This window comes from Archocentrus centrarchus, chromosome 9 (assembly GCF_007364275.1).
Source record: "Archocentrus centrarchus isolate MPI-CPG fArcCen1 chromosome 9, fArcCen1, whole genome shotgun sequence".
NCBI lineage: Eukaryota > Metazoa > Chordata > Actinopteri > Cichliformes > Cichlidae > Archocentrus > Archocentrus centrarchus.
Genome location: NC_044354.1, coordinates 23,321,496 through 23,347,243, shown reverse-complemented (window position 1 = coordinate 23,347,243; position 25,748 = coordinate 23,321,496). Strand labels below are relative to the sequence as shown.

Sequence of the window (25,748 nt, the reverse complement as noted above, 5' to 3'; positions counted from 1 at the left end):
ATATATTCCACATTGTCAAGTGCTTCTAATTTCTACCTTATACAAGTAGGCAACAGTAAAGTAAAATATTGATATATTATATATACATACATATATATATATATACACACACACGGTTTTTGTCATAGTTCCGGCAATAATTTAAAACTACTTTCACCCCAGTACGGCATAATCAAAATCTGATGGTACTTTTCTACATTCACAATTCTGTCAATTTTGACAAGATCTCCAACACCACTGAGTGAAATGCAGCCCCAAACCATGACTGAGCCTCCACCATGGTTAGAGTTGACTGTAGACACTCGCTGTTGTACCTCTCTCCTCACTTACTGAAATTTGAACCAAAAATGTAAAATTGGGATTCATTACTCCATCAGACTGGTTGCCACAGATTTTCAGTCTAGCTCTTGTGTAATTTGGCATACCTCTGCCTTTTCTCCCAGTTTCCCTTAAGAGTGGCTTTTTTCTACTGAGACCATTTATGATCAGTAGATAGATCAACTAAAGGGCCAGATGGATCTCTCAGGTTCTGTGTGAGGTCTTTGGACTTTTCAGCAAAGAGCTCACTAGATTTCTTACACATGACTTTCATCTGTTGTAGATAGCAATTTCTTTTGTTCTCTACTTGTACAGTTTCCTCAACTTGTTTAAGAACACACCGCACACCAGACTGAAATATGCCAGGTTTTCAGTTAATAGCTTTCTGGGAATCACCTCATTGGTGCACAGTTACTACATAAATACTATTTTATGCCAAACTTATGTTTGGCATTTCATAGAATTGCCCAAAGAAATGGGAAGAAATGTGTTACTAGCAACCTGTTACAAAAACAAAGTGCCTAAATACAACATTTAAGATGGTTTTTTTAGCCAAGTTGTCTTATGTGTAGACAACACTGGTTGATGCTTTGAGTTAGGTACCTTTATGCTTGAATGATTCATAGGTCAGTGTTAAGTAGCTTAATAGAATATAGTCCTCTGAAAATAAACGGAAAACAGAATATCCAAAGAAAAACATGCCTTCAGAAACCCTCAAGAACTACTGCTCAAGCCCACAAAATGAAAGACACAAAGATAGATCTGGCTCCTTGAAAGGAAAATATAAAGAAATGAGGGGTGGCTCAGGACTTTTCCACAGTACTGTATTTCCAACATACTTCACACTTTTGATGTCTCGGAATTAAAACAAAAAAAAGCAAATTACTTGTCCTAAAACAAATTAAACTTAACACAGAACTAACCTTAAAAATCATGCGCAAACTCTCAATGTTTGGGTGGAAGAACAGCAGCAACACATTCTGATAAAATAGCACATTTATTAAAAAGACAGCATTTATCAGCAGTTCCCATATATGCCACATCTGAGGCAGAAGATCAGGGGTCTCACATACAGTTTCTCAGTCCACCTGCTGTTGCTTACAACCCTCAGAAGAGCAGTTATTTACCAAACGTGTGTATAAGATTGAACTTGCACACTCCCTATCTCACACATACACATTCATGGCAGCAGACTCTGTTGTTCAAATTTACTGGGCTGGTGCCTGGACAACGGGGCAAGTTGGCTGATGTTCTGCTGTTCAAATTTGTTTCAGTTTAAATTGATCTCACATGTCCAGTTGTTTAAAAACAACAAAACAAAGAAAGAAAACAACATGCCAAGAAACAATTTTACAATAGTTACAGAGCAATTCAAATGACTCTTGGTATTTTTAAACAAGACGGGTATCATAGCATGGTGTCAACAAATGTGATGACAAGACATGGCACCTTGGTTTAATTACTGTTTTTCCCCAGGTGAAAGAAAGGAAGGGAGAAGTGATTATTTTGCGTTCCGTTAGGACTCCGATTAACAAATTGGATGGAATGACTGCAATTCTTTGGTTCTCATGTGGAAAAGAAAAAAAACAAAACAGAGCAGGTCTTCATTCCACTACAGTTCATTTAACTGTGAGACCTACAACAGGAGGTCTGAAAAGGAGGATATGATCAGACTGCTTGAAACAAGTTGTGGCCATACATTTATTACAGTTTTTTGCAACCCTTTCCTTTTTTGGGGGGGACTGGCTTTGCTCCAGGGTGAGTGGAGGTTAAAGACAGACTTTATACATATTTTAATTCTTCTGACATATGTCCCTTACACCAAAAGTGTCCTTCCTGTGGAATGAAAATCTAGCCCTGAAAAAGTGTTTTACAGAGAAGGAAACAAACAAAAAAAAAAAAGGCTATTTTGACATAAGCCAACAAAAGAGCCACCTCAAGGCGAATGATGGTAAAGCGCATTTGTATTCAATAATTCAAGGCAACAAAGACACATGCGCACGCACACACACAGACACACAAAAATGACATTTTAAAATACATGAGGCAGTGCAAAATGTCACACCAATAAAATATCACGTTTTAAAAAGTCAAACTAAAACAGATCCTGAGGAAAAAAAAATTAAAATTTCAAACAAATCCAAGCGTATTATAAAATATCTCCAGGTCAGCCCCACTCTGATTTAAATTACATCTAACACAATGGAAGATCCCATATATTCAGAGATAATCTCATTTGTCTGACAGACAGTTCATCTCGCTGCCTGTTAGAAGTTTTATATTCTGTACCAAAAACCATTCCTCCCCAGAAGAAAGGCCACAAAGTCTTCTTCATAAGAAAAAAAACCAAAACAAACAACCCTCACCTCAGCTACAACCCCAAAAATTAATTAGAAAAACAAAAAAACAAACAAACAAAAAAAACCCCTCATCACACAACAAGAAGTGTGATCTTGTACCTTATATACAAACGCGACTGTGTAGACTTGCAGAGGAGCAGAATATGGTGACTTTGGTGCTGGATTAAATGAACATTTTGCATCTTTTCAGAAGAAAGGCGCTTATACAGATTGGTGACAAATGAAAGGAAAAATAGCTGAACCCAACATATACAGAGATACCTTTTTTTTTTGTTTGTTTTTTTTATTATACTTGAGGGGCATTTGGATGGGATGGCTTGTGTCCACTTGGCCCCCTGAAGCTGGTGTTATATCTCCCCTTCAAGAGGTGAATGCAAGGCTCCGAGTGGCCATCTTCGTGCCCTTCGTTCTTTTTTTTTTGTGACTATGCAAATACTACACTACAATGCACAACTGTAATAAATTGCTGAAAAATGAACAGTTTGAGCTGAGTGTGAAATGGCTAGGAAGAAAATTAGCACCTCCAAGTCCGAGGCCATGGTTGGAAAAGGGTGGCGTGCCTACTCCTGGTCTGGAACGAGGATCTGCAACAAGGAGCTTAAGTATCGCGCTCTTGTTCATGAGAGAGGAAAGGAGGGAGCGGGAGACTCACATCACTGCAGCGTCTGCAATTATGTGGATACTGTACTGATCTGTCATGGTAAACAGAGCTGGACAGTAAAGTTGTCAAGTTATCTGTTGATCTAAGTTTCCAGCCTCACCTATGGCCATGACCTCAACCAAAAGAATGAGACTGTGGATACAAACAGTGGAAAAGAGCTTCATTTGAAGGGTGTTTGGGCTCTTCCTTAAAGACGTGACCATTTTTTGAAGGTTATTAACACGAATCTCTTAGGAAACCCAGCCAGGTAGTTTGGCTGTCTTAACCTAACCTAACCAAAATAAAGTGAAGAAACAAGTAAACTTCAAGTAAGATTTAAAACGGCAAGCGAAAACAAACATGTCAGCCTAATTATCAAATTTACATATATCTCAGCGCTCTCCATCATCAGCGTCAAAGCACCAAAAATAGGAATAACCTTTTCAAAGAGTGGTAGAGCTTCAGAGACCTGAATCAGTGCCAAGGCACACTGAAACACTCTGCTGGTTTGTCCTTCCATTTCTCACCAGTCTGTATGAAATAAGAGTCGAGTTTACAACATTTAAAAGAAACAAAAGAACCCACAATTGCCAACAACTGACAAAATATTTTCTGGCACCAAATTCTTGACCACTATCAATCACAATGGGAAGGAGAATCGAGGAGTGAGGAAGCATCCACAATGCCTGAATTATCAACCGCTTTTCAAGTACTGCTTATGGCAACAGCAATACTGGTCAATGAAGGAAAAGGAGGAGCGAGTGGGTGGATGAGTGGGTGGCGGGGGTTATTTAAGACGCATTAGTGAAACAGGCAAAGTTACAAAATCATCCTCAGAGTAGAGCTAAGCACTTAAGGGAAGTAATGAGATACATTAACAGGAGACTTCACAACAACTCCACCAAAACAGAAGAACAAAGTTTCTTTTCAGTCTGTATGGAAAGCTAAGAAGAATATCTTTGTCCAAAAGCTGTGACCACAGTCAAAGCGGACGCTGACAACATGGCTATGCAGGGGTGGGGAAAAGGCTCACAGATGTCATTTTGTCCCCAACTCAAGAACCGGAATATGTAACCCCCACGGAAAATTCACAATGTAATAACACAAAGGTACAGGCAACATTGAAACATTGGAATACAACAGAATGGAAAAAGACAAGAGAAAACTGGGAGAACTGAATAAAGGTTCACATATAATATCTGGTACACAGTTGGTTCTTTACTGATATCAATGTTGTGCTTTCTCACCTCTTAGAGGACAAAACATCTGGTATACAAAGAGCGACTTGGAGGACATATGACAAGCGTATAGAGGGGGTACTGATTTTTAATCATTTAGAATACTAATATTAAATACTGGCCTGTTATGATCATTTAAGATTCCTTCAGAGTCAACAACTCACATTTTTTAAAGTTAATTTTGGACATCGATATAAAATTCAAATTACACAGGCCACCATGTTTGTAGTTTTCTAATAAAACAACACATTTAGAAAAAAAAGAAAAAAAAAAAAAAAAAAAAAAAGCATTCTTTGGTGAAACAAAAAAGGCAGGCATGCACTAGTGAATGAACAGAAAAAGGCAAATGTCACAAAATACGGCGATATCCTGACTCGAGAATTTCACAGCATAAACTTTGCCTCTCACTAAATATGAATATGACGTCTCTCACTGAAGCAAACGACTGTTTAAAGGCTGAATGTATGACTCTTAAAAATGAATCCATCCTTGGGGGAAACAAAATCCAACAGGGTCTTATAATTTGTGATCATAGTTGAGGACACTTTGATGGCCCTGAATTAGTATTTGGTGGAACAATACCAAAGACTTTCATCACTGTACGTAGACACATTTCTGAAACCCAACCTATATTTACGTAAAGGCAAGGCGACGTAGACAGCAAGTGAGCCCACCAGACACAGAGCCGGTTTGCAAAGAATTTCCCCGATATTTCAACATGGCAGGTAGATGGTGGCACGTCAACAAAAAGGACCAACTAGAACAGAAAGATACAAAAATTTTCCATCTTGGCAGTTGCCTCTCAGATGACAACTGTCTTAAAGATTTCGGTTCTATTTTATCAATTTCTGAGCAGTACCATTTCCAATTCGAAGGTAATATATCTGGCCAGATGCTGAGCAGGAGTGCCCTCTTGCTGCGCCCCATAAAAAGCAATGCTTTTAGTTTACAAAAATCGGCTCGGACCAATCACTCCTGAGCATCTCTTCGCTGTGAAAATGTGTTTTCAGCCTGTGAAGACAGGCTTGGAATTGGTAACACTGTTCAAAGGGTCAGCAGAGGTGGATGCAAAACACATTCACAGAGATGCGCACGGCATACACTCCCTACATCTCCTTTTTTCCCCGCCATTCTTACGGCATCTGCTTCGTCTTGCAATACCTCTTCCAGAAGTTGTCTTTTTTTGTCCTTCCTTGTCCTGATTTTCTCCAAGCCCTCTCTTTTGTGTATGCTTTTACCTGTGCTGCTGTTATTACCTCAACACCTTCCCCTCCCCCCCTCCATCCTCCCCCTCTCTTTCTTCACAGTCCCACATCCATCTTATCCTCCTGATGTCTCCCCCCGCCGATAGTTTTAGCTCACAGCCGGCAGAGGCAGAACAGTGTGGGGATGAACACCCCGAATGCAACAAGGATGGGAAACATTAGGCTGCTGTTGTCAGCTGCGTATGGGTTTGGTGTTCGGGGGCCTGACTGGACCCTGTGATGAGAACCTTTTGAGGCCTTTTTCTTCCCACCTTCCTCGCCTCCTTCACTATCTTCCTCTTCTTCCTCCTCCTCCTCATGCTTCTCTAAGCCGGGGTGAGGCTGAAGCTTTGGTACATCTGTTAAAGATGGAGGAGAAAGCTCAGGGAGAGCACACAAGCAACACAGAGAAGGATCCTGACCCACCTGAGTCAAAATCATTCACTAAGCATACTTAGTTTTATTGCAAAGTGCTGAACAATATGTTTAACAATCTCAGGACTCACCTTCTAGTGTCCCTTTCATTACGTAGAGAGCGCAGACCTTGGGGTTGTCATAATAACCCTGAAACAGCAGATTCAACAAAGTCAAATGTAAGCAAAATGTGTAACCATATTTACTCTCAAAAGGTCTGAGTTTCCATATTGCCTTCTAACTTAGTTTGTGGTGTAAAATGTATCACACTTTATGATCAAGTAGAGTTGATCTGGGGAAAATCTTTTTTAGATAGGAAAAATCCAAAGAGGGCCAGTGGTCCACAAAAAAAGAAGATGGAGGTCACTGCAGACACTTTCTGAAGTATGCCACTTTACAAATTTAGCATACAGTCGCATGTCCTACAAACAGGCTGCTTGCTTTTATTCGTTAGACCTCAGAGCTTAAAGGAAAATCCTAAAGCTATAGTTTCTCTATAGCTACAGCCTGTTGATCAACATTTGCTAGTAGCTACTGAACTGCGTATAATTGTGATGAAATTGTACGCCAAGTTAATAAGTGTGGCGTCAAATGGTGACAAGACAATTCCAATTTAAAGTGCAACTAACTAAGCACATTTTAAATGAGGGCACTGCACAGAGTATTCTACAGCAACAGAACCACAACCTGACTGACTTAATTTTGGTCAGGTAGCCACGCCTCCCCAAATTGCACATTACAGTTTTGCCAGTCAGTTATTGTATGTATAATTTGTTATTAACAGAAGAAATGTCAAATTAAATGGTGCTTTAATAATAGCAAGGAGAAGGCAAACTGCAGTGTGATATACAAGTTTATGTTAAAAGTCTGAAGAAGAGCATGCTGGATGATGAGGACAAACATTACTAACAATACTGCTGCTGCATACGCAATGGAGGGGATGCTTGATGAGATTAAAATGTGAAAATAATGTGAAAATAAGGTGAAGAATTACCTCTCTCTCTCTCTCATATAATATATATATATAAATAAATTTTGACCTACTTAAGTAGCACTAATTTGCTATCTCTCTCCCCCACAACACACACAAAAGACTGCTGACTAAACCACCATTTTAAAGCCTTCTAGTCACGCCATCAGCAAACTTATCTTCCCAATGAAAAACACTTATTGGAACACATTACTGGGGAAATTCCCTGTGAAATTCCACTGTTGACAGGAGCATGAAAGAGATTTAAGATATAAAAAAAACAAACAAAAAAACCCCCAAAACATGGTACAAGGTGCACATCTTGACCTATTCAGAAGAAAATAAGCTTGGAAAGTTTAAAGACACTATGGAGATGTTTTGTGGGTAGACAAATCTGTTTTGGGGGGGTATAAATGGTGCCAATGAAAGCAACAAGCTTTGTGAAGTCAGGAGTGATAAGAGCAATCCTCTGCCGAAAACACCAGGTGCAGTCACTGATGGCAGCCTATTGAGCTGGCAGGAAGAGACAGAAGTTAATGACAGTCAAGATGTGAACCTGGAAAGCATCAACAATTTTTTGTTTTAAATCATGACATTTAAATTTGTTAAAAGGAAAACCAAATTTCTTGGTGAAATTTGGTTTTCCTTTTAACAAACTAAATGGAAAACCAAATTTCTTGGTGAAATTTGTTCCTGTTACAATTAAAAAAAACAAAACAAAACAAAAATCTAGCCATTTTCACACCCCTAACTTTCCGAGACATTACCCACAGAGATACATGTAGAATGCAAAACTGATCAACTGGGTCAATGTGAGAATACCTGCAGGGTAAAGTCCAAAGAATGCACAGCCAATGAGTGGTCATCTTGTATCCTGCATACTCCACTCAGACAACACTCTGGCCTAAACTAAACAAACCAGTCCTGTTGTGCACTACATGTTGGAAAGGAAGGCTTCAGATAATGTCTCAATGTTATTCTCCTGATCTTTTTCCAGAGCTCGTGTGGGAAAATGGATCTAGAAGTGACTCAACTCAAAATCATGGAAACAAATGTGAAATGGGCCATTACATTTATGACATCAACAAATGGAAACCACAGACATGCCACACTGTTAGTAATACTGTTCTTCTGCTGCCAATTTGAATTTAACCACCTGCTGGTATCACTGTCAGCGATCTACAGAGAGCTTTCATTTTAGTTTGCTTGTAACATATTATTGGTCTAAGACAATAGATAACATAATGTAATATATAGTTTAATATACAGAATATATTAGTCTATTAAGCAAGCTGCAGTGAAATCAGGGATAAGGAAAAACAAACAAAAAACGACCTGTTGACTTCTTTTCAAAGGCTTTGATTGCACTTTTCAGTTCTTAACAAGAAGTTCTGCTACCCCACCCATAAACATTGTTTGGGAGCAGGTGAGCAAACCTTGAAAGGGATAGCAACCAAACTTAAATGAAGCAAGGGGCGTTTTGCTTTTTAGCTGCACAGCTCTAATAGTTGTTGTAAAGTCATATTACACGTCAACCTGCTTCTTTACTGTGTACGTGTTAGTGAGACAGGAGAACCTGCAGTATCAAATGACAAGCACATTCAGCAGAGCCCCCCCCCCCCCCCCTCCAGCCACCACCACCACTAATTCATTTAGCTTTTACGGTCAAAATATTAGGGAACTCTCTGGAGTAGGAAAGTCTGCACAGAAAAATATGCCACATTAAGTTCACTCGGCCCTAAAAAGGCCAACAAGATATTTGATAGTTATCAGTCAGCTTCAGAGCCCACACACCAACTGGCTATCAAGAGACACTTTCACAAAGGAGTTCATTATGCAAATGTTCTTTCAGTTTTATGTCAGGGGTATTGGCACCCATGACACACAAGTAGTTAGGTTTATGGATAGATCTACTGGTATAAGTTATTTTAATATTAAAAATGAGTACTAGCTGTTCTCCCAACCTCTGACTATTGCACATAGCTTATTGCTGTCTTATAATGAACACTATGAGAAAAACAGAAAAATAATAAAAAGCTAGGTTGCCACTTTTTTGGCACCCTTTGGGGGTTAAAAGCATTTTAAGCTCATGAAATAAAGACTTCCAAATAACTTGATCATATCTAAATTCTCAAGGGAAAAAAAAAAGAAGTTTTAAATGCATCTGTGTCACCTCAGAAATAAAGGAAAACGTGTGCACAAAAAAGGCAAAGAGAAATTTCTCAGATAATTCAACAGAACAGAACTCACCTTTACAAACTCCACAGTGAGCTTGCCATTGAAGGTGGACACCTCTCCCTGCACGCTCAGCTTGCCTCGTCTAATAGAGAAGGGGACGATCTCATCATGGGCAGTACTGTGACCCACTCGATCAAAAATATCCAGGTCCTTCACCACCACGTGGCCATTTAGACGAACATCGAACACCTAGAAAACATTCCTGAATCAGTAATGATTAACAGCTGATTCTCGTCTGTTCTCTCTCTCTCTCTCTCTCTCTCTCTCACACACACACACACACACACACACACTATGCCTTTAACAGAGGACACTGACAACTCATGGAGTACAGGAAAATGTGGATTAAAGGTGAGTTTATGATGTTCCTTACACAGTAGACATGAGCATTATTATTATTTTTTAATAAAAATGGTTACTGTGTGGATTATCTCTCTCTATTAAATGCACTTATTATTATGAAATAATATGACTGACTCTTTAACTGCATTACCTTTTGCTGTGACTGAGCAAAGTAAACCTCTGCATACTTCATAACTAGTATATAGTCTCCTTCTTCACGAATGGGGACGTCATATCCAAAGGTGTCTTCGTTGTAGCGCTCGGTTTGGTACAAAATCTGGTCTTCTTGATTGGAGCGCAGTATTGGCAGGCGCATCCCATAATTAGACGCTACAAATGGATAAAAAAACAAAAAAAAAAACAAAAAAAACATAAGGCTCAGTGTGCACTCACGACAACCTGAGCTGCTTGACAGCAGCAACGCTGGAAATATTATACTGCAAGTCAACCAAAGGAGCACACTGCAAAATCCCACAAGCTTTCTCTACATTTAATGACATAACAGGACTGTTGTGCCTCGAAAAATTCAAGATTCAAAATTTTTTGCCTCAAAATTGAACCAAAAATGCTTCTCCAGTCACGCTTATCACATCAGTACCTGCTTCCTCTACACAGCGAGTGGGGCGGGGCTGTAATCGTCTATGCTGACTCCTCATAAGTTTGGAGTTACTTGCGGAAGCCAGAACATGCAGAGGTTTCTGCAGGAAATGCTCGTTTTACCTCCGAGGAGCACCTTCTACCTTCACAATGTCACTCTCAGCAGCACCTTAAAAGGTGAAGCGCAGTATCTTAACAGTTAATAACGTCCACTCACCTTTACCAATTTTCCCTTCCAGTGGGTCCTTTTTGTAGTGAATCCCATGTACATCTACATGCGCGTCGCCCCCGGCATTTACAGCCCAGATAACCCGTTCAGAGAGGCTGGGGCCCCCGCCATCTGCCCAGGACTGTTCGGACAGCAGCAACAGCACCGCTGCGACCAGCCCGGCGGCGAGCTGCGCCGTGACCCGCTGCATCACCTCACACCGCCTGCTCCTGGACACACAGACAATCAGCGTCGGTATCTGCCCGCATGTGGCACGAACCCATCCACAAGTAACATTAAGCTGCGCAGGGATAGACAGTGTCAGGAGGTAGCGAGTTCGTCTCGATGACACGAAACACGATATCTTTAAGGTAGCCAGTATGCTAACGTTAACAGTACCGGCAGTAGCATTTTTTTTTGTACACATATCCGGAAAATATCAATTAAGTCGTAAACAATTATTCTTGTTTCACGGTGACATATTGATAACATACCACCTCTGCATCCGCTGGCCAAACAAGATAATAAGAAATCAGCAAGGAGTAACGTTGGTTAGTTAGCGAGGCTAGCTAGCTAGCTAACCTGTCTAACCAGAAATTCTTCGTGAATGAGAGCCCAGCTAAGCTTACCTTCCCCTGGCACAAATATCTCCAACCTGCGTTTTGTCAACGTATGAGCGCGTCTCCGCTGGCGCTGTGTGACCGGGTGCCTATAGTCTACACTGTGCGATAACTTCACTTAGTGCAGATATTGTTACTTGCTGCTGGCCCCAGCCTCCTACACCGACTTTCATTCAATGTGTGCATCCGAATGAGCATTTGCTGCTCCGCCGCTGCTGCTGCAGCTAGCTGCAGCTGCTGGCAGTTTGCAGGAGGCGGAGCAGCGCTACCTAACCTTACATTTCCGGTGAGTGACAAACACTCTGTCCAATCACATCACCCTGCTGCTAAACGGCTTCCCGGACTGTCAAACACGTTTCATATACCGCAGACCAATCACATCCTTCTTTGTTTAAACACACACGCACACACAAAGGTATTAATTCACTTTTATATGATAGGAAATGACTTTTTGAGGGCTGGAAAAATTATGCACCTTTAACAAAAACGGGCAGAGTAACCGTTTTTTCCACGTCAAGTTAGGGATTTGAAAATTTCATGCCCCGAGTTAAGCCTTAAGGCAGCAGAGTACCAAACGGTTATCAACCCCGGCCGCATTCACATGACTGAGCCAGACTGATATTCAGAAGAGTGTGAGGAAGTGACCATGACGCATAAACAAGGATATTAAACCTTCTTAACGCTAATGAAACTACCATTATGTTAAAGACAGGCTTTCTTCTCTTATTCTCTGTTTGCATTTTGTTAAAGTGTTCTTTGGCCATCGGTTTAACCTTCAGTCGCCCGAGGGGCGGCTGTAACTGCTGTTAATAAATCTAACAGCTCTACTTACTCTGAAGAGCAAAAGGTAAGAAATATTCAACACGTAATTACTGTAGTTAAAAAAAACAAAATCCTATGAACTGAACTATCGTCTCATACAACACGTGTTCTTTAAGAAGTCACGCCCCCGTTTTCCCAGTACGGACTCAGCCAATTGGGAAGGTCCAACGCAACGCGCACACAGAGCCCTCTGCGCGCGCACGTCGCACCTGAGAATTGACCAGAAAGAGATGAATGAAGATAGTTGCTATGGCAACAGCCAATCGCCACAGATGACAGGTTTTTCACGACTGTCTTTTTTTGTTTGTTTTTAACCTGCTAAATATCCTCTGCTCTAGTTGGACCAGTATTGAATGTAGTGTTGCAGCACACACCTGCAGGGCCATAATTTCTCCATGAAGTACTTAAACGTTTGTTACTTTGTTACTTTCGGCTTACTGCTGCTACACATGCACGCAGGTCTCGGCAACATGTTTTGCTCCAGAAGACAATCACAGACTTGATAGTTGTGCAGTTACACCGTGGGTGTTGGACTGCCTGCCTCAGTCTTCGGTTATTTTTGCATGAAACTTTATCTGGCACTGAACATGCAGCCTAAGTGTTATACAAATGTGCCCTTTTAAGTTTTTTTTTTTTTTGCTTGCTTTTATACTGCGCATAGGGTTGGGTCACAGTACTCTGAATATGGTCGTTAATGAATAGGCTTGCATGGGGATTTTTACTAACTTAATAAAAACATCTAGTCTGAATGCTTTTGGATTTCTCAAAAATGATATATTATAAATAAAATTTGCAACATTATATAAGTTCCACAAATATTCATTTTTCACTTCAAATTAAATGCATTTTGCAGATTCAACATTTACAGTTGGTCAGATCTAATTACCCATAAGTACAAAATTCACAATCAAAATGTAATCAGTATCCTTTGCAAAGAACTATCATATAATTTCACACATTTCTGACAGTGTAATTATACTTATTATTTGTAATCTGATTACATAATCCAGATCACATGTAATCTGTTATTACTGAACTGTAGATGCACATCCTGTATGTTTGGCTTAGCTTCATTTGTGTGCAACTTTCACAGCTGTACAAATAAAGTAGTTAACATCTCTCTGTTTAACTTTTATTTAGTCTTCTACAAAACATGATGTTAATATACTAAAAAAAAAAAAAAAAGAAATTTCTGAAAGGGCACACAGGGGAAAAAGTACAGTTTGGTTGTTTACATTTGGTGATTTTTCTTCTTTTTTCAGCTGCTCCTTTTAGGGGTTACCACAACAGATCGTCTGCCTCGATCTCACTCAATCCCTAACATCCCCTTCTGTCACACCAACTCTCTGCATGTCCTCCTTCACTACATCATGTCTAGCTGCTCCATATGCAATATCCTTTGTCCAGTGTATCCACTAAACCTCCTCTGCACATGTCCAAACCATCTCAGCCTTGCTTCTTTAACTTTGTCTCCAAATTGCTCAACCTGAGCTGTCCCTCTGAGGTACTCATTTCTAATCTCGTCCATTCTGGTCACTTCCAGTGAAAATCTTAACATCTTCTCTGCCTACTGTCTTTTTGTCAGTGCCAGCATCTCCAAACCATACATCATAGCAGGTCTCACTACCATCTCGTAAACCTTCCCTTTCAGTATTGCTGCTATCCTTCTGTCACCCTGAAACTTGTCTCCACCCACTCCACTGTGCCAGAACTCTCTTTTTCACCTCTCATTCAAACACATGTATTCTGTCTTGCTTCTACTGACTTTCATTCCTCTTCTGTCCAGTAAATACCTCCACCTCTCCAGGCTCTCTTCCACCTGCTCCCTACTCTCACTACAGATCACAATGTCATCTGCAAACATCATAGTTCACAGACATTCCTGCCTGACATTGCAAACAAGAACGGACTCAGTCGATCCCTGACGTAATCCCAACCCCACCTTGCACCCATCTGTGACTCCTAACACACCTCACCACTGTCTTGCTGTCCTGATGCATGCCCTGCACCACCCCCACATACTGCCACTTCTGACTTCCTCATGCAGTACCACACTTCCTCTTTTAGCACCCTACCATATGCTTTCTATAGATCCACAAATAGCATTTGGTGATTATACAGAGATAGTAAAACATACCCATCTAGCCGTCTTATAGATGTGCACAGTACAGTACAAAAGTGTTGAGACACCCCTCATTTCTTTATAGTTTGCTTCCAAGGAGACAAACCTTCAAAGGGATAGCAATAATTCTTTAAAGCAGTCTTGAGCAATAGTTCTGCAGGGCTTCAAGGTTTTTTTCTTCAGACATTGGCTACTTTTTCACCCCAAAGCCACTGCCAATGCAAACCTGGATGGAAAAACATACAATTGAACACCATCAGTCATGGATTGACCTTCCCAGAGCCCAGACCTGAACATTACTGAAGCAGTTGTTCAGTTCTTGACAGAGAACGAAACAAAAACCAGCCGATACCCAAAGAAGAGCATTGAATGTCTTTCAAGAAGCCTGGAGAACTATTCCTGAAGACTACTTGGAGAAATTACAAGAAACTTGGCTCAGAGAGTTCCGGCTGTGTAGAAGAATAAAGTTGAGCCACTCCTCATATAAGGAAAGGATGGGTGGCTCAAGACTTTTACACAGTGAATGAATAATAGATATTATAAGGAGGGTGTAGGTTTATCCTCAAGACATGCAGTGACAGCACTCTCACAGTCATTCTTAAAATGAATGCATTATAGAAAAACAGACAAATGGTCCACACCAAAATAAGCTGTTGTCAGTCTATGTTTTCATTTTGATCAAAATAACAAACTAAGAACAGTAAAATATTTTCCTTGGCGACATCACCACAATAAAAGGGGCTCAAATGTAAACACCTTTTATTCTTCTACAGTTAGCTTGGTGGAATATTTTGTTGACTTTGTTAGACAGAAATGCAAATGTGCATACTGAATTTAATAAATGTCTTTGGCATGCATAGAATTTTTTGACAGCACTGACGTGTGGAGCATTATCACAAATACAATAATTGAGACACAGACAGACAGTACATTTACAACATTATCACATCCACTGTAAATGCACTTCACATACGTCATTTCTACTGTGTAATCCCAGGCAGGGCAAGATGTAGTTCTTAAAAAAAACAAAAAAAAAAAAAACAACCATTATTTGTTTCCAAAGTAAATAATTTAAATTTGTGGGCATTAAAATATTATGCATTTTCCTGCAAACTGCAGCAGACGAGTATCATTTTGGGTCTATGGATTTAATAGTGGTGCATCTTATCGTACTGTAAATGTTTCAACTGCCCTTAATCCTGGACGAGTGAATAACATATATGAAATGTATTTATATTCAGCAGCTCATTATTATGAGCTACCGAGTCTACTGAACTGGATGTCAGTGAGGGGTGCATTTTATCAAATGTTAACTGGCACAGTGAAAAACCACAGATGGTCACACAGGTGGGATACAGGTGTAATGCTGCCATCACACGGGTTCCTCGGTGGAGCACCAATGTCACACAAAGGTCGTTCCGCTTGCAGTTTCTAATATAACACATACTGGGTGAATATACAGTGGAATTTTCAACAGTACAGTGACCTTTAACATCTTTTCTACAAACATTTAGTCTCTCATGCTGACGCCGTTCTACATCAAAGGTGATGTTTTGTGAGACGCTTAATTGTAACATGTAAAGATTGAGACAAGACACCAGCAATCTATCCACACAGGAAGTTATTTAGTGAGAATTAAAGTGCAAAAAAACATAAATTAGGTAATCATCAGCTAGGCTACAGCGAATTCTGCCTCAGTTGAACTGGAGACGTTTCAGGAAGAACACTTATTGACTCAAAGTGTGAGGTGACTCCTCACTCTGTAACATTCGAGGAGTTTTATTTCCAGTGTCATTCAGATTTGGATGGCTCAGAAGTTCTCAGTGTGTCCTTTGGGTGTAGTTGGTCTAGTGTAGAGAAGGATGTAGCTTCACATTCAGGACGGATCATTTTAATGATCTTAGCGAGACATCATCCGCACAAACTCTGTGAAAAGAGAGAAGAAGGAGCGTGACATTGCAACTACGACTAAGCCTCACTCTACATTACACCTTAAATAGGTTGTTTGAGAAAGCTGTTTTACCTTCAAAGTCAACGAGTCCATCGCCATTCAAGTCCACATCCCTTAGGATGTCTTCTACCTCCTTCAGACCGACCTGGAAAAAAAAGTAGGATGGCAGTAGTGAGTGAAGCACAAGCACATAAATAAAGACTATTCATTAAAGATGAGTTTCTCTTTTCTCTCTCTGAGCTGAAACTTACTTGTTGTCCCAACAGTTTTCTCATTGCATCTCTGAGCTCAGACGTGCTTATGGCACCATCTCCATTAGTGTCAAACTGAAAACAAAAAAAGCAGAGGTCGGGTATTAAAAACTGAAAAGTTGATAATAAAACCAGTTATCAAAATTTGAATTCAGACAGTCTCACCTCCCTAAATGCATCTTTTAACTCCTTTATTCCAATCATATCCGCAGTTTCAGCGAGGAGTTTTGGGCCCATCAGCTCTACGAAATCCTCAAAATCAACATGACCTCCCACTTAGAAAAGAAAGATTTTGGTACAGAATTTCAAACACACAGAGGATACAGTTATATGTATGACATATAGATGACTGTTTTTTCTTACAGTTCATGTTTATCTGTTGGCTTAGCTCTATCAGCTCCATTTCAGTTGGCATGTATCCCATGGTCCTCATGCAGTTTCCAAGATCTTTACAGCTGATGAAACCGTCCTTGTCTTTGTCAAACTCTTTGAAAGCATCTCGTAGCTCTGTTATAAAAAACAGTAACAGAAATCATATTAGTATTTTGAATTATATTACTTTATAGACTGTATATACCACACCAGTCACAAACTTTTGCCTGGCAGTGTATAAAAGAGGGATGTAACTGTAGAAGTGTAGCAGAAACTGAAGTGCAAGAAAGTCTGAAATCTGCATTCTTTCTAATGGCCAGCAGGAGTGATTCATCCGTCCTCTGATTCATCCTGTTGCAAAACAATGTAATTCTATGAGAAAAAGGATCCTATTCCTCACTTGATTTATGACCCCAGTAAACACTTGTTTTGGAAAATCCTAGTTTTAGGTCTCATTTAATATAACAGGATGTTCATTTTGTAAATTGTGGTCCCATCTGAAGCAGATAAAACAAAGTATGATGTGGAGTGACCTTGATTTCTGGTCAAATTCACTTTCCAGAAATCACTGAATATGAATGCAGTTTGTCGTGCCATCCACAAATGCAGGTTAGAGCTTGATCATGGAAAGAAGAAGCCATATGTGAATTGATCCAGAAATAATGCCGTCTACTCTGAGCCTAAAAACATGGACACCACATTCTCTGAACTGAAGAAGTAAGGGATGATCCTTTTTTTTTTTATTTTATCAGTGCTCAATTCAAAAACCTGCATCTTTGATGGTATGGGGGTGCATTAGCACCTATATAATTGGCAGCTTGCACATATGAAAAAGCACCATCAGTACTCAAAGATATATATATATAAACGCCTTGAGGCGACTGTTTGTTGTGATTTGGCGCTATATAAATAAAATTGAATTGAATTGAATATGTGGACTTTAGATTAACACTTGATCCAGATATCGTCTGAATGGGCTGGCTTTGCATATTTATCCAAGGCAGTGCTAAACTGCATCGATTACAACAGCATGGTTCTATTTTAGAAGAATTCGGTTGCTGAACTGGCCTGTCTGCAGTCCAGGCTTTTCAGCAATTGAAAACATTTGATGCATCATGAAATGAAAAATACAGCAAAGAAGACCCAGGACTGTTGAGCAGCTAGAATCTTATATCGGACAAGAACAGGTCAACATTCCTCTCCCAGAAGTCCAGCAGCTGGTCTCCTCAGTTCTCAGACATTTATGGACTGTTGTTAAAGAGGGGATGCTACACAGCGGGAAACACGGCTTTGTCCTAACTCCTTGTTTAATCATTTGATATGCTTTCTGTATTCCACTGTGAAAAAAATATGGGTTTATGAGATTTGCAAATCATTGCATTTGTTTTTTTTTTTACATTTTATTGTACTCAAGACCTTTTATTTACATGTTGTTTCCATGTTAAAAATCCGGGGAGTAATTTCAGACTTATGTTAGTTCCCTAACTTAATGGGAAGGGAAAGGAAACTTACCATCCATTTCTTCTGGCCTCAGTTCTCTGTCCTGTAGAGAAAAGACAATCAGCGGTCAGCATAAAATTAAAATTACCACACATGAAGAAAACATTCATCGTCATCATCATATCAGTCACTCTTCTGCATATGCATACGCAGGGATACTGTTGACAGTGTTGTGACTTGAGTTATGCCCAAATCTAAATCTGCAATATTTTCCACAACAGTCCAGAGCCTCCAAGAAAACTTCCACTAAAGTATGCCTAACATTAAAAGATGGTAACAGCAGATTGAAACAATTTCATATCGTGATGACCAAACATCTTGCATAAACAGACTGATCCCAATCGGGAATAAACGGGAATAAGGACCCCGGAGTTCACAGAAGAATGCGACTGTTATTTTTCACTGCTTGCTTACAATGAATGCAACCTTTAAAGGGCAGAAAAAGAGGCAGACATATCCCAGAGTCCTCAGGGGTTAACAGCAAGAGTAGTGTGAAGCCTAAACACAACACTGAGGGCTGACATCAGGCCTGAAGAGCTGTCAGGCTGGAACCACTGACATAGAAAACAGAAAAGGCACATGAGCCCAAAGAACCAGCCATACAACACAAAGGCATGTGCAGTCCCATGAGAACGTCGTCTGTCAATCAGTCACCGCCAACTCATCAACCACCATCAGTTATCCAATAAGCTGACACTATAGAAAAAAACCTGTATTGCTTTGCTGAGCTGTGTAATACATCAAAGTACAACATTTCAGTGAGGCTCATTTGTTTTATGCAAATCACCATCATGACCAGTAACCACAGTGCAGACAGGAAAATACATGAGTTGTGGATTTTGTTGATGGGGAATGTGTTCTAACAGGGATCATTTTGACGTTTTGGGGAATAAAACATTTTCTCTTTCTTGCCAAGAGATAAAGTACAGTGATATCATTCTCATATCTGTATGAAAAATATGTTGATTCAGGCAGAAACAGATAGCCTCAATCTGTCTGAAGGTAGCAAAATCCCATCTATCACCCTCTAAAACTCGCAAACTAACATGTCATACCTTTTTCTTTACAGTGGGTTAAGGTACACTAGCTGCTCCGACAATAGTCTAGGAAATAATCTCATTTAAGGGGGACCTACTATGCTCTGTCCAACTCTGTATTTTTGTTGGACTCAACTGGAATGGTTGTGAATAACTCACACTTCAAAATAATCCTTATTTACCTTCCTGCAGCACCTCATTTCAGATCACAGGAATTACCTCTACATACGCAGTTCAACTACTTGTTATTGCAAATATCTAATCAACCAATCACATGCCAGCAACTCAATGCATTTAACATGTAGATATGGCCAAGACAACTTGCTGAAGTTCAAACTGAGCATCAGAATGGGGAAGATGGATGTTTTATGTTACTTTGAACATGGCGTGATTGTTTATGCCATCTGGGCTAATCTACTAGGATTTTCACACACAAACATCTCTAGGGTCTGAAAGAGAGAAGATATCATGTGAGAGGCAGTTCCCTGGGCGAAAATGCCTTGTCAGTGTCAGAGGTCAGAGGAGCATAAGCATGCAGAAGAGTTAATCTCTGGCTCTAGCCAGTGTGTCTTCCTCCCAAACTTTTAACCAGTCGTGGCAGGTACCTGCCCCTCCATGAGCCTGGTTCTGGTTTCTTCCTGTTAAAAGGGAGTTATTCCTTCCCACTGTGGCCAAGTGCTTGCTCATAGGAGGTTGTTTTGATTGTTGGGGGTTTCAGTGTAATTATTGTATGTTCTTTACCTTACGATATAAAGCACCTTGAGGCAACTGATTGTTGTGATTTGGCGCCTTATAAATAAAATTGAATTGAATTGATGGGCCACAGCAGCAGAAGTAGAAAGCCACATTGGGTGCCACTCGCGTCAACTAAAAAAGAGGAAACTGAGGCTAGAATCTACACAGGCTCACCAAACAGACAACAGAAGATTGCAAAAATGTTGCCTGGTCTGATGAGTTTTGATTTCTGCTGTGACATTCACATTTTCTGGCACACTTTGTGCCTCTTAGTATCAAATGAGCATTTTTTAATCACCACAGCCTACCTGTGTATTGTTGCTGACCATATTCATCCCTTTATGAGCACAGTGTACCCATGTCCTGATGGCTGCTTCCAGCAGGATAAGGCACCATCTCACAAACCTCAAATCATCTCAAACTGGTTTCTTCACTATGGCATTAAGTTCACTGTACTCAGATGACCTCCACAGTCACGAGATCTCAATCCAATAAGGCGCCTTTGGGATGTGATGGAACAGGACAAATCTGCAGCAACTGTGTGATGCTATCATGTAAGTATGGACCAGAATCTCAGAGGAATGTTTCTAGCATCTTGTTGAATCTGTGCCAGGAAGAATTAAAGCAGCTCAGAAGACAAAACTGAGTCCAGCCTGCTGCTAGCAAGGTGTACCTAACAAAGTGGCTGGTGAATATATACACTTTTTCATATGGATTAAGCAAACAAGCTACAGCACATTATTTAACATAAGCCTTAGAGGTGCTAGTAGGCGTACACCGTTATCTTTGGACTGGGGCAGGGCTGATGTTTGCCCTTCTTTATAATCTTGGCACTAAGCTAAGTAATTCCTAGCTCCAGCAACATATTAACCTGATAAGCAGAGTTGTATGTCAGAACACTTTTGTAATGTTTTGTGTGCTCACTGTCAAAAATGCAGGTTTTTGTCTGTTTAAGAGCTAAAAAGAGAGACAAGGAAAAGATGTATCTGGATTGCTACAGCAGTTTATCCACTGACACCTGTGACACATGTTTGGACTGTTGTTGGGTTATGTGCATTGCATTTATTTTTTCTGAGCTTTAAGCTCAGTCTTTTTCCTCACCAGTGCAATCCCGGCTCATAGCTGATAAAATACCACAAAAACAAGGAATGGAAATGATGTACCGTAAAGTCGTTACTGCAGCTTGTTTGATAATAATAGAAATTCCAGCTTCTCTGACAGGAAGAGTCAATAAAGAGAATTTTTGTCCAGACTTACGTACAGCCTGCCTGCACTTTGCCATGCCTTTACTCAGGAAGACACAGGTTTGTCCAAGTATGTTGCTCACGAGAACGCAGTTTTGTGTCATCGAAACAACGGAGTCCTGATAAGACCCAAGATACCCAGACTGGCCCATCTCCTCACAGGACAGCACCACTCTGACTCTCCGCTCAGCATCCTGGAGCATCTTTCCACAGGGGCGCAGAGACACAGCAGAATGGAACAGAGATACAAGTTGAGAGGGGATTTGTTAGCTGATATCAAAAAGTCACTGTGGACCTCCCATATTCTTTGAGAGATGACACAGCTGAGCTTCATAGAGCAGAATAGGACTATCTAAGCATTATGTGCATGTGGTGCAAGTGTGTATGTAATAGAAACAATGTGGAAAATATGAAGACAAGACTGAAAGGTAAATACATCAATAAACCAGCATGTTGCCAACTTTCCACTCTTCATTCATAACAGTTTACTTGCCACGTTGTACAGACTGGCACCTCACACCTATACACTGTCACAGGAACAGTAAACACACTCAGAAGCAGAGAAAGGGCAAGTGAAAGCACCAGGGAAGAGGTTACACATATACTGATCACAGACAGACATCATGCCTGACCTCAGGATGCCATAGTCTTCTACAGGAAACGAGTTCCTGATGGACACAAAGGTCTGCAAGTTTCTGAAGCCATTAATCTGACAAGAGTTTAACAAGCTACACTCCAGAGTCACCTACAAGCAGTGCGGTGCAGCGCGCATCTCTAGAGTTAAACATAAAATTCTATGTTTTTCACTTTAAATGTAAATGATAAAAATATAAGTTTCTCCCCCATTTTTTGCAGTACCATGAGCATTTGGAACAAAACAAACAGAAACAACTGGCAAAAACTATGAAAAATTATAAACCACCTCTCTGAGAACAGTACAGTCTAGTTTCATTTGCAAGTGCTAGCTACCACATGATCCATGAAAGAAGTTGAGAAAAAACAGGGTGCAACAGCACAGGCTTACCGTCCTCAGAGGCCAGTCTAAGCAGTTTCCCATACCAAAGGAAAGAAGAGGCACTGAAAAGGACCATGAGGGCCTTTCCTCCGTTAAGTCTGCACTTGGGGCTTTGAGAGGAGTATAAACTCTGGTTTCAACAAGACCCATGAAGACTGGGCTGCTAACCTGTTCCACCAGCTGAATGAGAAACCGTGAGGTATACTGTTCTGCACTGTGTGGTGTGTAGCAACAGCGAGACCAGCAATGATATGGAAAGAGTGAGAGAGGGTTGGGGGTGGGGGGAAGAACATAAATGAAGGAGGGAAGTGCATGGACCAAAGAAGGAAACAGAATTATGCAAGGAAAAGAAGACGTGAGCAATATTTCACCTGACTGCCACACTGACCAAACTTGTATAAACAGCACAGACAGTTCCAAACAGATCCACAGACACCAAACACGAGAATAAACAAGAGAAATGGGATAAATGTTCTTACAGCAAAACATGACAAACTATTAACAAATGTAAAGCTGGCAAGTAGACCTTTACATCAGGGTTGCATGCACCCCGTGAGGTGTTGGAAAATCTGTTGCAGGCAAGTTTAGAGGAACATTCTGTGATGCCCTATTTGCAGCTTTGTTGTCCTCCTCACATGCACTCTCGCTCTAGACCAGTTTGTCAATGTCCAAGCTTGAAATTGCATTTGAATTCATATATATGGCACTTTTTATTTTCTGAATGTGGAATTTTTTTTTCTGCCTTCCACCCCCACAACACACCTATCATCCTTTGCCCTCTGCGGGCAGGAGCAAGGTCACGCTGACCTACAGCAGCCACATGGCACAAGAGAGACATATATAAAGAGGTGGGAATGCTGTCTGCTGCAGTGAAATGTATATCTGCAAGTGTATTTTATTTATTTTTTGTGTGTATTTCTCTTCTGGCCTTTCAAACAACAACTTGCAATCAGTGCAGTGAAAATCCAGCTTGCTTTGTATGCACTGTGAGAAAAAAAATGCCAGAGGCACCCTGTGTATTGCTCAAACCATGCGTTACATCTCTGCCCATCACTGTGCTCCTCACCATCTACAGTAGCTGTCTCATCAAAGACCCTTTTCAGGTCATGCTAATGTTTTCATAGAACTGCTCACAGACTGACTCACAGGTTATTTGTAGAAATGGCTTTTGTACTATAAAGCAATAGAAGATGTTTCTCTGGAAGCCCCAAAGGTTGATCTCTATGTTCCCATGCTGAGCTTATTTTACGACTGAGAGCTTCCTATTTTGGCAATATATGTAAATCACTCCCTGATTCATAATCTGACTAAAATCCAAACACTAACAAGGCAGCAGATAAACTCTGACTTTTGTGGAAGAGACAGAAGAAGAAAATGCTCTCAGTAAACATTATCAGCAGTTTAAGCAGCAAACTGGGGCTTTGTTGGGATTTTCAGTGTAAAATGAATGCTGGCTGCTTTCACAGACCCCAAAGTAAGCGAACGAACAGCACTGACAAGACTGATAAGAATCCAACTCCTTTCTTTTGTATAAATAGATTTCTCTCTCTCAAAATAGATCCTCCATCATCAGCAGGAACATCTATGTGATTTCCTTCAAACACAAAACACAATCACAGCAGTGTGCCTGATTGAATGATGCTGTAACATGAATGAGTATTTATTTTTTCCTTTGAACAAAATACACATCAACACATCAGAGATTTCCACCTCTCTGATGCTGGACCATTTTATTTGTTCCAGCACCACCACTTCAATAAGAAAGAGCTGCCTGATTGAGCAAATCTGTAGGAGGTAGTACTGCACAAATTATATAAGAAATGGATGTTTAAAATAAGCTTTTTTCCTAATGTCAGTGTTTGCAGACAGCATCACAGGACAGACTGAGGAATACTGATTACAGACAGGACTTGAGTGAAGCCATATACATGCTTAGCCACTTCATATCTGTGTGCACCTGCATAAAAATACTGATAACAAAGTGGCCTTCAGCATAGGAGCCTCAGTGAAATCACTGGAGATTTACTCTTAAGTCCGTTGTTCTCTTATTCCCATAGGTTTGTAAAATGTAATAATCATTAAGTTTCATATAAATTTGGATTTGGGTTTGGGTTGTCCCTGTCACAGCTTGTTAGATATTTCACACAGCAGATGTCTTATAATGAGTTTTACACAACTGATGTGTTTTAATTTGGACCAAAGTAATGTTTTCATTTTCCTATATTGCAGGGCCTTACCTGCCCAAAGAGTGAATTGAGGATCGTGCGTAAATTAATATCTGATGCAGAAGAAGCAGCACTGGACCTCCGAGAGCGACGAGAAGACCTGCTGGACAGCGGGACCAGGGAGTAAGAGGACGGGGATGGACTGCTGACCTGACCGCCGCTATTGGCCACACTGGCCCCGTTACAGTCCCTCGGCTCGCAGAGGGGAGCCCTGTCGTCATTGCTGTCCGACAGAGAGGGCACCCTGGGGACCGGGCGGGAGTGCGTGTGACAGCGACGGGGACGCTCAGGTTCATCTGGCCCCGCTGCGGCCGGACGCTCCTCTCGGTTGTGCTTCCTGCGATGGTGGTGACGATGCTTGGACGTCCTGGAGCGCTCCCTCACACCTCGGCCTGCATCTCCGTTTGGTTCTGGTGGAGCGGAAACTTGGCTGTGAGGAGCATGTGACTTGCACTTGCCCCGAGTGGCTGCATTAGTACTACTGTCCTGGCTGCTGACGAGGGAGGGATGGCACAGGGGTCTCCGGGCACTGATGTCGCATTCGACCGACCAGAAGGATTCCTGGGCTTTGCTGCTGCTGCTGCTGCTCAGGAGCGCGGCGGGACGCTGGTTATGATGCTGATGCTGCTGGTGGTGCTGATGGTGGTGCTGACTTCTCCGGCTTTCTGCTGTGTGCTCAGGGAGGTGTGTCGGTCTCTTCGCCGCCGAAGACGATTTCAGTAAGGAGGTCGTAGAATCAGATTTTGGAAAGGAGGTGCTCATTGCGGCGAATCTGGTCCAGTCTTTCTCTGTGGGTTGCTCATCGACATCACTTGCTGTTTTCTCTCCATTGTCGACACATATTCTCCTGCTGAGCCTGCTCGCTTCAACTTGAGCTACCACCTGATTGCTGTGCGGCAGCGCTGCCGGAGCGCGCACAGACAGCGGAATAGAGGGGCACACGTAGGTGCACGTCACCTTTTCATAGATGTGAATGTCTGTTTGTGGCATCGGCAGCGATGTAGGTGTGGACAGTAGTAGCCCAATAAACAGTGGTCTAGTTTTTAGTGAGAGAATATAGATAAAAAAAAATTTGCTCATTGGATTAGGAAACCAAAAACTGCAGAGCTGATCCACAATAGATAGAAAAACATGTAATAGGTGTGAGGACACTGAAGCCTTTATTAATTACAGAATTGTGCCTTTGGGTAATATTCACCCACAACTGAATAAGTGACTATTCTGCACCATCAAGGCGTGACCAGAGCGTATATGTATTTGTATATGTCCACATAGTAAAATAAAA

The 25,748-nt window shown here is 41.0% G+C and overlaps 2 protein-coding genes across 5 annotated transcripts; both read right to left on the bottom strand.

The window, feature by feature from the left end:
* Nucleotides 1-1,302: 1,302 nt before the first annotated feature.
* On the bottom strand, nucleotides 1,303-11,470 carry mlec (malectin). 3 transcript variants are annotated; one of them, XM_030738082.1, is made up of 6 exons: nucleotides 11,199-11,470; nucleotides 10,579-10,870; nucleotides 9,916-10,094; nucleotides 9,435-9,611; nucleotides 6,307-6,364; nucleotides 1,303-6,159 (listed from the first exon to the last, which is right to left on the bottom strand). In XM_030738082.1, the coding sequence occupies exons 2-6, from the start codon at nucleotides 10,778-10,780 to the stop codon at nucleotides 5,915-5,917; spliced, it is 861 nt and encodes a 286-aa protein (XP_030593942.1). In that variant the 5' UTR covers nucleotides 10,781-10,870; nucleotides 11,199-11,470; the 3' UTR covers nucleotides 1,303-5,914. The 3 variants fall into 3 exon arrangements, with proteins under 3 accessions (XP_030593942.1, XP_030593941.1, XP_030593943.1); XM_030738081.1 differs by having other exon boundaries at nucleotides 10,579-10,799; nucleotides 11,199-11,468; XM_030738083.1 differs by lacking the exons at nucleotides 10,579-10,870; nucleotides 11,199-11,470 and adding an exon at nucleotides 10,363-10,426.
* A 3,382-nt stretch (nucleotides 11,471-14,852) lies between these two features.
* cabp1a (calcium binding protein 1a) lies at nucleotides 14,853-25,461 on the bottom strand. Of its 2 annotated transcripts, none has more exons than XM_030737680.1 (7): nucleotides 24,476-25,461; nucleotides 18,220-18,250; nucleotides 16,699-16,842; nucleotides 16,501-16,610; nucleotides 16,336-16,410; nucleotides 16,157-16,229; nucleotides 14,853-16,059 (listed from the first exon to the last, which is right to left on the bottom strand). In XM_030737680.1, exons 1-7 carry the CDS (start codon nucleotides 25,451-25,453, stop codon nucleotides 16,034-16,036), a joined length of 1,437 nt encoding a protein of 478 aa, XP_030593540.1. In that variant the 5' UTR covers nucleotides 25,454-25,461; the 3' UTR covers nucleotides 14,853-16,033. The 2 variants fall into 2 exon arrangements, with proteins under 2 accessions (XP_030593540.1, XP_030593541.1); XM_030737681.1 differs by lacking the exon at nucleotides 24,476-25,461 and adding an exon at nucleotides 22,248-22,357.
* Nucleotides 25,462-25,748: the final 287 nt, after the last annotated feature.

Coding starts and splice junctions, on each gene's coding strand:
- mlec (XM_030738082.1), bottom strand. CDS start 10,780: ATGCAGCGGGTCACGGCGCAGCTCGCCGCCGGGCTGGTCGCAGCGGTG. Junction 10,095..10,578: donor GGAAGGGAAAATTGGTAAAG/GTGAGTGGACGT, acceptor ATCCATTTGTAG/CGTCTAATTATGGGATGCGC. Junction 6,365..9,434: donor TCACTGTGGAGTTTGTAAAG/GTGAGTTCTGTT, acceptor CTGCTGTTTCAG/GGTTATTATGACAACCCCAA.
- cabp1a (XM_030737680.1), bottom strand. CDS start 25,453: ATGCCACAAACAGACATTCACATCTATGAAAAGGTGACGTGCACCTAC. Junction 16,843..18,219: donor GAGGCCAGAAGAAATGGATG/GTAAGTTTCCTT, acceptor TTTTTATAACAG/AGCTACGAGATGCTTTCAAA. Junction 16,611..16,698: donor CCAACAGATAAACATGAACT/GTAAGAAAAAAC, acceptor TTCTTTTCTAAG/TGGGAGGTCATGTTGATTTT.